The sequence below is a fragment of the Megalopta genalis genome, chromosome 10 (genome assembly GCF_051020955.1).
Source record: "Megalopta genalis isolate 19385.01 chromosome 10, iyMegGena1_principal, whole genome shotgun sequence".
Lineage (NCBI taxonomy): Eukaryota > Metazoa > Arthropoda > Insecta > Hymenoptera > Halictidae > Megalopta > Megalopta genalis.
The window spans coordinates 13,946,011-13,960,115 of record NC_135022.1 but is presented as its reverse complement, the minus strand read 5'-3'; the positions used below and the strand labels follow the sequence as shown (position 1 = coordinate 13,960,115).

Below are 14,105 nucleotides of genomic sequence, written 5' to 3'. Positions count from 1 at the left end.
GGTGGCGATAGACTGAAAAATTGTGCGTGTATGGTCTCGAATGTTCGAAACGAATCCGGTGCATCTTTGAAAAAAAAAGTTATCGTTTATGTGTAGAAAAGCCATACGTTTTTCGTTCCTCGAAATATTCCCCATTTTGGTGATTTTGTTCCGTCTTTCAGGCGCTCGATGAATCCCCGCATGGAAGAAAAAGTCGAACGTTTTAAAATGTGTGTCAGTCAGAGATAATGTTCAAGTGATCGAAAGGGACAAATGATATACAGATCATTGCCTCGGCCTCGGCATCGTTTTCCTCCGATTCAAATGCGGAAAGAATGCAGTGTCTAATTACTGATTTATCGAACCCGATCGTCGTTGATGTTTCTCGAGCATCCGGTCATTGTGAAGTTATATATATATATATATATACATGTATCGTATAGTGCTCTGTAAATGCCACAGTCAGAGAGCCTGGTAATTTACTTAATGAAAAGTCACCGAATCAATCTCTGCACTTAATACAATTTGGTTCGGCCCAGTTAGATTTCTACGATAAACGAATTATTCTTAATCGAAGCCGTACAAAGAATAAACGCATTGTTGACTCCGCTGCATTCTTGGCACCTCTTTCGACCCAATCACATTTCAACCCTTAAATGGATCATGTCCTATTGCATACTGTTTCAGAGATGTTGAAAAAGAGACCAAGACAGATATACAGAGAGATCCTTCGTAATATTTCCTACGACTCCCTGATCGGTAATCGACTGTTCATAAATGTTTCGCGAGAAGTTTTGAGAGAATGCGTTTAGCACTGTTTTGCATCGAATCGTGTTCCCGTTTTACCAAGATCGGTTTCGCGGTCGGCGAAAAGCGTTTAATGTAATGTGTCGCTCCTTTCTCAACATCAGTTCAAGCGTATGGATATCAACCGTGGCTGCAGCAGGATTAAAAGCGATGCGGGAACCTGTGGCTGCTTACTTTTGGATTAGGTAACTCGCCGCTTTGCAGACTAGCCATGTAGCACCTGAGACGAAATTGCTCGCAATGGAGCCGTTCCAGATTTTCTTCCCACTGGACGATCTGGTTGTTGATTTGTTGCTTCGTTTCCACGTCGGACACGACGGACTGCTGCAGATCAGCCATATGCTTTAATTTGTGGTCCTGCGAATACGAAATGCAAAAACGTTTCACGTTGCACATTTTTTAAACCGATTTTCCTTTCCAGTCTTGCAGCGAATGCAGCTTGGTTCTAAGCCCTCGGGTAGTAGAGTTAATTTCTTTTTATTCGAAAATAAACAAATTAAAAGAGTAAAATAATTTTTTATTCGTCAATTATTTCCGAAACCACTACGCTATACTGCAAATTCTTATGCAAAATAAAGAAGCTTCAATCCTAACAAGTTGATAGATTTTGATTTCTTTTCTTAATATGTTCAACCCTTTGCACCATCGCAACGAGTTAGACTCGAGCTAGGAATGAAAGTAAATTCAGACACGCGAAACAAAAATTGTCTCGTTCCATTAAGGAAATTATTAAGGAGCTTTATTGAATTTCTAAACAACGTAGCTGCAAAAGAGATCGTAGTGCAAAAGGTTAATAGGTTGAGACGGTGTGACACTATTTTTAGGTTCTCCTAATATAGGGCATTCGAAAAGAGAACGAGGAAATAAAAGAAGCAATAATTGTTCATCAGAAAGTTCGGTAGATATAAGTTAGTATAATTTAGAAGAAAAATTTAGATTAAGTGCACTTTATACAAATGTGCAATTAATATATCCTAAAACCTTTTGTATGAATGGTGAATAAATATTATTATTATATAGTTACACTGTATATTGGTGTCCTGCACCCTTCAAGACTTTAACCTTTTCCGCTCAAAGCCATTTTAACTCGAAATCTAAAATAGTTTCTCTGACCTATAGTATTTTCATTTTATACATACAAAATTGAATTTTGTGACTCCAGCAATAGTTACACTTTGCACAGTGTTTTGAACGTAAACGAATTCCATGATATTAAAATCAATTTGAAACGTGGTACAACAATTTTTGATGGCGTCTCAGAGTCGTCGTTCGAGCGCATAAAATTAATAACTATTCTAAAGAAATAAAGAGAAGTTCTTCTAATGATCTTACTGTTTCGTGTCGCTTCTATTCATCTTCGTCGTAAACGCATCAAATCCGCGGTCTACTAATTACTTACCGATTCTATTGCCTTCTCCAATCGAAAGATCTCTTCCTGCAGCAAATGAAGTGTGCCGGTCTTGCCGCGATGACGAGCGAATGCAGCAGCGCAAGCCGAATGGATGCTGTTTACCCAGTTCTCGAGCTCCACTTGACAGGGTGCCTAATGCAAACGACCAACACTTACATCTTTCCACAACGTGCTTCTAGATTTGCAACGGAAGCGGCGAAGTGGCATGGTCAAATGCGCCGAAAACATGGAGAATATCGTTTCTTTTGTACGATGTTTTTATCAGAAATCTCTAAATCTGAAAGAATGACATTACGCCGGCCAGAATAACGCTTCTTTGTTAGTTATAAATTGGAAGACGCTATTTGGGAAAATCAATTTTCATGGTGCAGGAAGGTGAACAGGATCAATTGTCTACAGTAAAAAATGATAGCGTCTCGTTAAAAAAAAATTGCTTCGTTTTTATGGAATTTGTATATTTTTGGAACAGTTCAAGATATCAGTATTCACGTAAACGGGGAATTGCCGGCTCGTCTGACCATGGCTGCCCTTCCCTACTTCTCGGAAATTGCGATGCTTACACGCTAGACAAACTTTGGAAGTCAATTATCTTAAAAAGGAAGTCCTATTTTAAGACACTTGTACGAGACTTTTACATCTACGTTGTGCGACAGTATCAATTTTAATTTTATTTTATATAAAATTGATTATATAAAACGGATTATAATACAACGTGGATCGATAAAATATTATTCAAAAACAGGAGAAAGCATAAAGCGAAGAGAATCTACAACTGGTAAACAACGGGTTCGTTACGAATAAATATTTAATATCGATAACGTACTATTAAAGAATATATAATATTCTTATAAATCGAGTGAACTGTTCCGCAAACTCCAAGCTGTTATATTTGCCGGATAATGTGCTGCGGAGGTTTAATGAAAAAGCTATAGTTCGCTGTTGTGTAAAAGTCAATAACCCGAGGCGTGACGACACAGGATAATAATCATAACAATAAACTGCCATAGGTGTATTAGTAGAGAAAGATCGCGCCGTCCTTCACCGATCAGCTACGACAGAATTTATAATTAAAACCGCATTCGAAGTAACGAGTAAAAGAATTGAAGAAAAATGTCCTTTGATAATGTCCATTGGAGCATGTAGAAATATATCGAGGTAGGTACTATTCGCGGTAGAGATAAACAATGAAATTGGCAACGTGAAACACTATGTTGTAACACTTGGAATTTGTTGACATTACGTATTGATAACGTGGTCGTTCATATTTTTAATAATTCAGTTCTATTATATCAGAAGAAATCTCGTTCTCACAACGTAGAAATACTTGAAGTGAACTACCAGTGACACGAATCGAAAATAATGCAGCAACGATGACGCGGTTACAAGATTCCGTATACTTTCTTAACATGTCGTGACTTCCTTCCATTTGTAACAACAGTTAGGTAGAAGCTCGAACGTCGTGGGAGAAGAACGAATTTAGACTTTAATATTCAAAGCATCGCGAATGCGGTAAAACACGTTTGCAACGTTCGCGAAACTCGCCGAAGAACTTATTATTCTCCTGGAAAACTGTCTATAATCGAAGACGACGGTCTCCGATAGCATTTCCGATTGCTTCGCGACAAGAAAAGCAACTTCGTTCGCTCGCGTCTCGCAAAAACGTCGGACGATCTCCAGAATCTAATGCCGTCGCGAAAGTTCCGCGGGTGAAACACACTCGAAAAGTTCGAAACTCTTCGGACAACGCGGCACGCGTACGCGAGGATGGAACACCGATTCCGTACTCACTTGGAACAAGTACGCGTCGCCGAACGCGGTGCTCAGACAGAAAATGTAGTCCCTTTTCGGATGTTCCGGGATCGGTTGCATGATCGCGCCATCGACGATGATCAGATGCTTGGGCGCCGCTTCCATGGTTCTGCTTTCCTGGGACTCGCACGGATAGAATAGCAGCGTGGTCCCCTTCAAGCAGACCCAGTAATCCTTCCATCCTCTTTTCCTCGCGAGCTCGATCTGATGTTTTTTCCGCAAGAGCCATTTCTTCACGCTGAGGAACCTGCGAGCAGCGATCGATCCCCGATCATTACCGCGGCTCTTCTCGATCATCACCTCGTCCGATCACCAGTCGACGACACTTACCCTGCCTTTCGAACCGCCCCGGTACAGTTGAAGGAAGCCGCGGCGGTGTCATTCTGTTTGCCACGGTACGGCGAGTTGATCACGCTCTCGCCGTCGTCGTCGTCGCTGACAGCGGTCGTCAACGACATTCTGTCGTCGTCGGACATCTGCAACATTCGGACATTCTGATTCTCCGGTTGCTCGACCGGTCGGGCACGGTGCGAGCGAGCAATAAAGTAGAACCGAGACTCGTCATCGGCATTAAATACAGAGAACTACGTGAGAAATGACAACCTCGATCGCCAGCGAAATTGCCGTGTGTAATTATTTATCGTCTACTGTGTATGATATAACCATCGTAAACTTTGTAGAACATACATATCCTAGGTACGAATACACCGGGCTCGACATCGGAGTGGCGCGTGCACTGAATTTACACAGTTTCAAAGAAAAGGAAGATCGGAACCGAGAGACGGCCACGGTAACAACGACTGGGACAACGGGAGAACGGAGAGAGACGAACACGCAACGGCGTTGTGTACGGTGCAGAAGGAGAGTGTGATCTAGCAACAGTTTCATGAATAATTACCGTGAATAACCTTGAATGTGTGTAAATAGATATCGACATTTTATAAAAATAGTACACCATCCGAGGAACTCTAATCTCCATCTACCGCGGGAATGCCGGTTCGAGCTAACATGGACGTGTGGCATGGATTTTAATGCAGTAAATGGTCCATGCTCGTGGGGAAACGTCGAATGCAGTTGCATCGTGGGGGGTTAGGCGGAGAGGGGGCTGGCGGACGAGGTGGGGTGGGTTGCTTTGTTCAATGGAACCGATAAAAATGAAACTGAAGGCAAAGGTGACAACGCACCGAATGGCACGGGTGTTCGTGAACGTGATATTTCAAAATAGTAAATATATACATAGAGAGACGAGTGGGGGGGGGGGGAGAGAAAGGGGGTAGAAACAAAGTGGGGAACACGAATATTACGGGAGGGTGGGAAGGACGGGATGGTGGAGCGTGGGACGGGAACGGCAACGGTAAAAAAAGTAAATATACATCGGCAACAGAGCAACAAAACGATTACGCGGAAACTCGTGTCTACCTTTTTGGCATAATTCGTCATACCGCGGAGCTTGTCGCGCAATCCTCTAAAGCCTTCGCCGGCCCAGAAACTTACAACTTTTTTCAGAAAGTCGGCGTTGCACGCGTCGGCTGTCATGTGCGGATGGTAATGACAGTAGCAACCCTCCTTTAACAGCTTCATGTTCGTCTTGGCGGTGCCGTTGATCTTGTACATGATCTCCTTGCGTGTCAGGCTGAGGCCGTCGATGTAATGCTGTGCCCAGGTGTTCAGGGCGCCGTCGATCACCCTGAGCAGCTTGTAATAGTAACCGTCAAGGTTCACCTTCTCCCGGACGTTCCTACAGTTGAACCAGTACAGTTTCCGCGAATCGTTAATGCATATCACGCTGATCGTGTGCCTTCTGCAGAGACAGAAGTACTTCTTGCAACGTTTCTTGTACAACGACCTCAGGTCCGTGTAGCTGCTGCTCGGATTCAGCAAATTCAACGTGCTATTCGTGCATTTGATCGCCCATCTCGGCTCTACCATTATTCGTGGTTGCTTTGTCCCTCTCGCCGTGCCGAATCAAAGAACAACCGCCGACGTTGCCGTCATCGGGAACAGAGAGACGGACAGGTCCGCGTCGAGGAGAAACATTCCGTAATCGGTCATTTCACTGGCGCTGTTGCGAGGACGGTGTCGCTCCTCGGAGGACGAAAACAACGTGACCGCAGTGTCAATGTCTCTTTCGATTACCGCGACGCACCGAATCGTATCGATCTCTAAATGCAAAAGATTCGCCCGATAAGCATTCGTCACGTGGCCTCTTTCCGCGTGGTCTTCTTTCTCGCGTCGCTCTCAGAATTCTTTCCCTGGCTCGCGGGTCCTTAGAGTCTGCTCGAGAAGGGCCGCGACCAGTGGTTCCAGGTCCTTTGCGAGCACACGCAACAGACTGATTACGAGTGTGCACGCGAAGTAGAACATGCAGAGCCGACTCGCGTACAGCATGTTTCACGGGGTGAAAATAATGACTTTGTTCGATCGCTCGGCGATACCGATCATTCCGGTGGTGGTAGCCAGGTGAAAGAGGGACGGGAACGCGAGGGACCAGGGACGTGGTCGAGGGTGGGAGTAGAAAACACGAAAAGAAGAAGCACAAACCCTCCTGTCGGTGCGAGAAACTTACGATCCACCATCGGCGCCGCTGCCACCGCCGCTACCGCCACTACCACCAGCCACCTGGTCTGTTTCTGATATTTACTCTCACTCTTGCTCTCTCTCTCTCTCTCTCTCTCTCTTTCTCTCTCTCTCTTTTTTGTATCGACTAAATCTTATTGTACGTACACGTCTACATATATTACATTATAGAGATAGCGACCCAACCGGCGAGACGGAACGTCTCCGTTCGATTGTTATTTTGTACACACGATTCTAATCGCTACTTAAGGCAACTAGCCCTTTGCACTTTATTAGAGATCCCGCGAGATATAGATATATGTACAAATATATATCGGCTCCCTCTTTCGTACGATCCTGAATATTATGCGGCTGATTACTATACGCTGTTCCCCGCGATCGACATTTCCAGCGGGTGAAACCGTTTTATCCGTCGTTTCGTTCACTGGATGAATTCTGTGTTCGTGAACCCGTCTCAATCCTATACCTCGTTCCGAGGCATCGTACGGAAACGATCGTTGCTCTCTCGACGGAGATCCTCGTTTTCCATAGCACCACCGTCGGCGATTCTCCCAGCAAACATTAGACAAACATTCGTTCGAGTCGATCGACAAACGTGAAAGCGATCGTTCAACATATCCGCTTCCTGGCTACCGATGTCCGAATTATTCGTGAACGAGTAGACCTTGTTATTCCGCGATTAAAAGTAAATATATAGAATATTTTTGGCAATACACGCGTAGAAACGAACTCTCCGTATAAAAATATGTTACGTTTTCTCGATATCACTGTTTTCCCTCTTTTCTTTTTCTCTCTCTCTCTCCCTCTCTCTCTATCTCTCTCTTTCTCTATCTCTATCTCTCTTAAGTATACATATAGGTTAGTAGGTACATATCCTTCTATTTTTTTCTGTTATATTTTTGGTTTTTGTTCTTTTTTTCCAAGCGTCGAATGAGGTTCTTCCGAAATCTCCTGCTCCTTCTTTTTTAGCTCTTTTCCCCTATTGTCTACCCTCTTCCCTCTTCCCTTCCCCTAGTTTCCCACTCCTTCGCTATTTTCATCTCGGTTCCTCGTTTATTCTACCTTTACCTTTCTCTCTCTCTCTCTCTCTCTCTCCCTCTTTCTCCCTCTCTCTCTCTCTCTCCCTCTCTCTCACCCTTTCTCTCTCTCTCTCTCTCTCTCTCTCTCTTCTCACTATGTTTACGCGTATTCTTTGTACTCGAAACGAACAACGAACCGTACTGAAACGCTACTCAGCGGAAAAGGTCAGCTAGCCTTCCCTTTCCCGTTGTTTCCGTTCGACTTGTCCCGTTTAATCGTGGATGATCGGCGGCGATTCCGATCCGGGGGTCTTGGAGAAAAATGTCGTGAACGCGCAAGAACGGGAACGGACCGCGAGTGCCGGAAAGTAGTATCAGCAGAAGTACTAGTAGCAGCAATGAGATATATAACCAGGTACCTAATCACTCGTGCGTACAAACACGGACGCTAATTCTCGCCTACGATACGGGGGCCTAGCTAAAAACCGCGTCGGTGCATAGTCGTTCCCCGTCGACGTCACACGTGAGCCTGCACGTGCCCCGAAAACTATACGACTGCGAATCGCGCGACGACGACCACGACCTGCCCCGTCCCGCTCGGCGAAAGAATAACAACAACGTTCCCTCGGCCCGGGGACTTCTCCGACGCGATCATCTGCGATACGATTTTGCTACTTGAGACGGATCGGGCCGGCGGAGAGCTACGCCGAAACGTTCCAGATCGGTTACGGTCGATCACGACAGAACTCTATATCCGGCAGCGACCGACGCAGAGAAAAATCATTCACGAGCATCCGACGCCTTTTCTTAACGTATGACGAGCGGATCTGGCGTGTGCCTCCAGTAATCCTCGAGAGTATCACTCGTATCCCCGTCCATCGTGATATATCCGTGATGTTCCGCCGGATAAGCTCCAGAGGGTATCGGTGTGCCAGCTCCTGGAGGAAACCGCCAGCAGGTCAGGAGCAAACAATATTTACCACCTCCGTTTAATCAGAGAAATCGAGTGTTAATCGATCGATCCCTCGGATTATTCGCGGACTGTGATAATGATTATCCAGCTCTTTCGACTTTCCGCGAACGAGTGGTAAATTAGTAGTGTCCGCAGCCGCGAACGCGCGTTGCTCCAGACTACTGCGCTGGAGAACAGGGAAGAGGAGAGAGAGCTGCTACCCGCGAGGGGAATCAATACCGCGGCGGTCCTTGTGGAGAGAGAGCGAACGGGGGGGGGGGCGATAGAGGGAACGAACACGGCACGGACGGACGGACGGACGGACGGACGGACCACCAGCCAGCAGCCGGTGCTAGTAGGGAAACGAAACCTGGGTGAGGGGATACGCGAAGAGGTCGCGGAACCGGGAAAATGGGTGACGGCATAGAAGGGGTGACAGACAGTGGGAGACGAGACGCCAGCCCGAGTGGGGGATGTTGCTATTTGCTAGTTGCTATTTGCTAGTTGCTAGTCGCTGGTTGCTACCGCTGTCTCGCTATCGTTGATCCTACGGCGGGCAGTGTGGTGAAATGGTAATGTCGTGACAAAATCAAAGAATTTCTGATGGAGATAATATGCGATGCTACTTTTTTTCTATGTTACAGCTGAAATGTAGAATGAGGGGAAAATAGAGAGAGGATCTAGCATGAGTAGTTTTTCATCTTGAAAATTTATGCTGAAGTTAAAATATTCCAACGAAACTGTGATTTATCCGACACCATGTACAGTTTCACTTTTTTTTTCAACTACGTGTTCAGGTTGAAGCACCTAACATGAAACACCGCTCAATTGTGACCCTCAATTTGAAACGGTAGCTCGAACAATGCGATAAAATTTTGCCCATATGTTTGAACATTGTTCTTTATAATTTATACTGTTCCGTATTGTATACTTCAATTTTTTTTCATCGTCCTGATTTATGGAACACGGGGACACGGCACGAGAACGGTTTACCGTATTAGATGCACGCTCGTACTTCATTATTTTATTCGTATTTTTTGTTCACATTAAAGAAATATTTCAAACTTCGTTATGTTACCTAGAAACATCAATCTGTTTGTTTAAAATCGATGGCAATCTTATACAGCCTGAAAAGCGTTCCGTAACATATAATTTTTACCTTATACTAAAGCTCTTACTTATGAGATACTCGAGTACCCGGGTTATACTCGTGAGACACCCGGGTAGACAAATATTTGCCGAGTACAGTAAATTCTCCCCAATTTTCCTTCAGCTTGTAAACAAAAATGGACGATTTGGGAAGAGGAGATCCGATTATATGAGCCTCGCGGCTTATTTTTATAGTTGCCGATTGTCAACAATTATAAAAACGAGATACAAGGCTCGAATAATCGCATCTCCATTTCCCAAATTGTCCATTTTTGTTTACAAGCTGAAGGAAAATTGGGGAGAATTTACTCTACTCGAGTATTTCATAAGATATATGAGATATGAGGAAATATAAAAAATAATAATAAAATCACGTACAATTGATAATACGACTAAAATTCTAATCTGATAGTATAAAAATTGAACGGTGATAATAAGTGATAATATATGATAAAGTAATATGAAGAATTGATTTCTATTTTACGTTTGTTATTCTTGAAATGTAAAGTCTAATGCACTTGAAGGTGCATTAGTTATAAAAAGTTTCATACTTCGTTCTTTCTATTCTTCCCTTATTCTACAACATTTCAGCTTTAACGCAAGAAAAGATCGTCGCTTTATTTCTCATTTTTATCAAGAAAATTCCTTGCTTTTGAGACAACTTCATCGTTTCAGCCCACAGCGCGGCGGCGGCGCACAACTCTTGCACCACCTGAATGCTCATGTTTCGGATTCTTCGGCAAGAGCGGTTTCGCGTTATCGAATTTCCCATTATTATTTCGCAAATTTTGCGCTCCGTTTGACAAATCGGAACGTACGATCACGGTTGTCTCACTTTCCAGTTCTAATTACGTTAACCGTCGGAATTGAATGGTGGCAAGAGTAACGTTTAAGGTGAGAATTGGAATCGGTAACATTCGTTTATCAAGCGAACGATGAAAATTGGGTAATATGGGAACGTTCTAGATTCTGTTACCGAATCTCGTTACCCTGAATACGTGTAATGAATTAATCGTAATGCATATACAAGTAATGCTAAAATGACGTATGGATTAGTTATGGATTAGACAACGTTACTCGCTGCATTGACGACGTGTAACGTTGTAATGAGATTCGGTAACAGATGTAGTATCTTTGTGTAACGTTCTGTTACCACATTGTGTTCTCTAAACAATATGAAGTCTAGACAGTGATGCGTTATCGCTTAGACCATATGCAGGGTGTCCCAAAATTATGTTACTTTCGGGAAATGAGCGGTTCCTGTGGTCATTTGAAGTAACTTTTTCCTTCGCGAAAATGCCTTTGTTTACGAGTTATTAACGAAGAACGCTGACCAATGGAAAGGCGAGCTCGATTTCTCGCGAAGTTATGTCAGAGTTATATACAATATACGGATATTTCCGATGTGTACTTAAATGCGTGTCCGCGATAAATGTGACAGTTAAATGTAAAAATATAAAAAAAGCTTTATAATTGTCGCAAAATTAAGAAAAACTGTTTTGTTGTTTATCAATATGCGTTGCGATCTTGTGAAAAATATAGTTGACATCTGTTTACTTGTCCATTTTATTTTTATAGAATCAATGATATTTCATTATGTTAACTGTACGTAAGTACATGGTCGCCACCGTGAATGGTCTAAGTGTAACAGCATACACAGTCACTCGTTACGCCTTGAGAATACGAAGAATCACTCGTATGAACAGAAAGGGCATAGTAAACAACGAATTCCAGCAAAACCTTATGAAAATTGCTTGCATACATAAAATACCGTAGAATCTCGGTTATTCAAACGAAACAGGAGCACATAAACGGCTCGAATAATAGTGCAATCACTCAAGTGACAGATGAAATTTTTAGTGATTTCGACAGTAGATCGTGTTACATGTGAAACAACAGTGCGCCACTCCAACTTTCTACCTAAGATACCAGACAATAAAAGAGGCCAAGTCGAACTATCCAGACTGATGATCAGACGTACAAGACTGACACAAATTCCTCCTTCAAAATGAAAACTCCACCTCGATGTGAATTCTGCAATCTGCCACTCACGGTCTAAGATATACATAATTCTAAAGTGCACGAAGTTTAGACGAATCTAAAGCGAAATCTACAAATGGAATATGAAATATGGATAGTCATCGCTAACGACCAGACGGTCGATGCGATGTTAAAAAGTGAAAAAAAGAAGAAGCGTTGCATATATGGATCACCTAGAGTTTCGGATAATCGAGGTTCCATTGTAAAGAAACTTTCGATTATGATATCGACGAGTGTACGGCGTCTTCGTGCAACATAATTAAGCGTTTCCGAGGGCTCAGAATATGTCTTGACATTTTTATTTTACTTCATTTAAGAATATTATTTATTTTAAAGAACGACACATGGAAAATATGTAAGCGGTGACGAGAAAGGTGACGATAACTTTAATGCCAATTTTCTACTGATTTATAGTAAAAAGTCTAACGACGAAGTGGAATGTATTCGATGAGATTTTGCTGAAATGTATTGTTTATTACATCCTTTGAAACCGTACGATCGCTTTTGATCTATTTCTATCAAGAAATCTGAAACAATGAAAAATTTAGATGTTGCTAAAGTTGTGCACCGCAGTGTACTCCTGCTATTACTGTTGTTGCTCTCGCTACTGCTACTGCTACTGCTCACAGTTTTAGGGGATAGCACTCTCAAGATATCCTATCGAAAGCTACCAAGGGGTTGTTACATATTTTCTACGGGACTAATGCACAAGAAAAACGCGACACGATACGTTTTAATTTCATTTTAGTTCTCCTCGTAAAAATTCGAAAACCAGTCTTTCTAAATAAAATCCGGTGTAGAACGAATCATGGTGTCAATTCGGGCATAGCTGTTCGAGTCTACACAGTTCGAACGATCTTCGTTGTCGTTTTAAACTATTTAAACGTCATATTATTTAATTGTTCTGTGAACATTTCACTGGACGGAGATGTAAAAGCAAGATTTTCAAAAGGAAATTCGCGTTACATATCGGACGATCTGATTCGTTCCACGAGAGTTTCGATATGTTGCGCGAGATGATGTAAAGTTGCAGTTGTGCCTGACGGAAGATAGATCAATAAAAGACGAAAGAGTGATCAAAGTTTGTTGTGTCTTATCAAACGACGTTTGCAGATTCCATTGAATATACAGTAATACCTCGTTCGATGGTATGTAAACTAACGTGGAAGGATTCTATTGTAATTTCGGACAATACCGATTACATTTCAAACAAAATCGTGTAATTATAATGTTATTGGAAAATTATTTTTCAGATTCTTCAGGAAAACATCGCGTTTCAAAATAATGGAGCACTACGTCAGAGTGCAGCGACTAGAGAATACTACACCCCCTGCCCCTCGCCTGTCTCGCGAGATTTCTTTGTACTTCTGCGGATTATACTTTCCATGCGATGATGAAATATATTGGAGTAAATGAACTAGGGTGATCAATAACTTATGACGCGTTACGATATCTTAATTTTACTCCCAAGTATAGCAACCGGATAATTAAATATTCAGTTCTATATAATGGTCATTTTAAACCATGAAGATCTTCGTGTAACAATTTGGAAAAGTGTTCGACAATTTTAAGTGGATGAATGCGATCAAAAGATTAAATTAACGTTAACTAAAAGGTTAAATTATCTTTAACTTAATTAATGGTTAAATTAACTTTAATTTAGCTGAATCTTTTTAGAATGAATACGACTGGCACATATCTATGAAACGTACGTTTTCAATTTTCAACAGAAGTTCGGATAAGAAAGTTTGGAAAATGTGTACCATTAGTATCTTTTAACTGTTTAAAAATGCTCGAACTGTTTACTTTAATCCTAGAAAAGTTATTCTCTTTTAAAGAATGTTTAAATATTAATGAAACTACATGTTTATAATGTTGTTAACAGTGAAATATCGATATAATTTTAACTAAATCGTCTACAAAACTCAAAAATAACTATTATTATCTTCTTACTTCTTAAAAAATCTCAAACCATTTACTTTAATATTGGAAAAGAATTTTGAAGAACGTTGAAATATTAATAAAAGTAATATATTTCTAATTTTGTTAGTAAAATAAAATATCGCTATCTGCCTTTATCAATAATGTTCCTCATAATGACTCAGCTTCTTGGAAATGAAGCAATTCCTCTTGGCTAAGTAAGGCATTACTATATATCTAATGGCAATTCTACAAATCGTCCGCGAAAATCGTGAAATCTATTCTACGGTATTGTAATCGATGCAAAGGTAAAAGGAATGGTTGTTTGATTGCGGCGGTTATAGATCAGCAACAACCACGTACCGATACCCTACTTATCGTAACGATTCCAACAAGAAAAAAAAAAGTACAGTCGAGAGAGAAAATCTTGGCGGCTCGAGGT

At 42.0% G+C, this 14,105-nt stretch overlaps 1 protein-coding gene and 1 long non-coding RNA gene across 11 annotated transcripts in view; one reads left to right on the top strand and one right to left on the bottom strand.

Annotated features, from left to right (window-relative positions):
- The window catches only part of sif (guanine nucleotide exchange factor still life), a 64,371-nt gene that overhangs the window by 24,494 nt on the left and 25,772 nt on the right, over positions 1–14,105 (bottom strand). For 8 of the 10 annotated variants that reach the window (XM_033470068.2, XM_033470066.2, XM_033470076.2 and 5 more), the window contains exons 13-17: positions 4,337–4,482; positions 3,986–4,253; positions 2,186–2,329; positions 961–1,143; positions 108–176 (exon numbers count right to left, since the gene is read on the bottom strand). In XM_033470068.2, the coding sequence (XP_033325959.1) occupies positions 108–176; positions 961–1,143; positions 2,186–2,329; positions 3,986–4,253; positions 4,337–4,482 (810 nt within the window). The remainder of the gene's footprint in view (positions 1–107; positions 177–960; positions 1,144–2,185; positions 2,330–3,985; positions 4,254–4,336; positions 4,483–14,105) is intronic. The other 2 variants (XM_033470075.2, XM_033470079.2) reach the window with 1 other exon arrangement.
- On the top strand, positions 9,850–13,180 carry LOC117220270 (uncharacterized). Its single transcript, XR_013034264.1, has 2 exons — positions 9,850–12,891; positions 12,997–13,180. It is a non-coding gene; the product is annotated as an uncharacterized LOC117220270 (long non-coding RNA).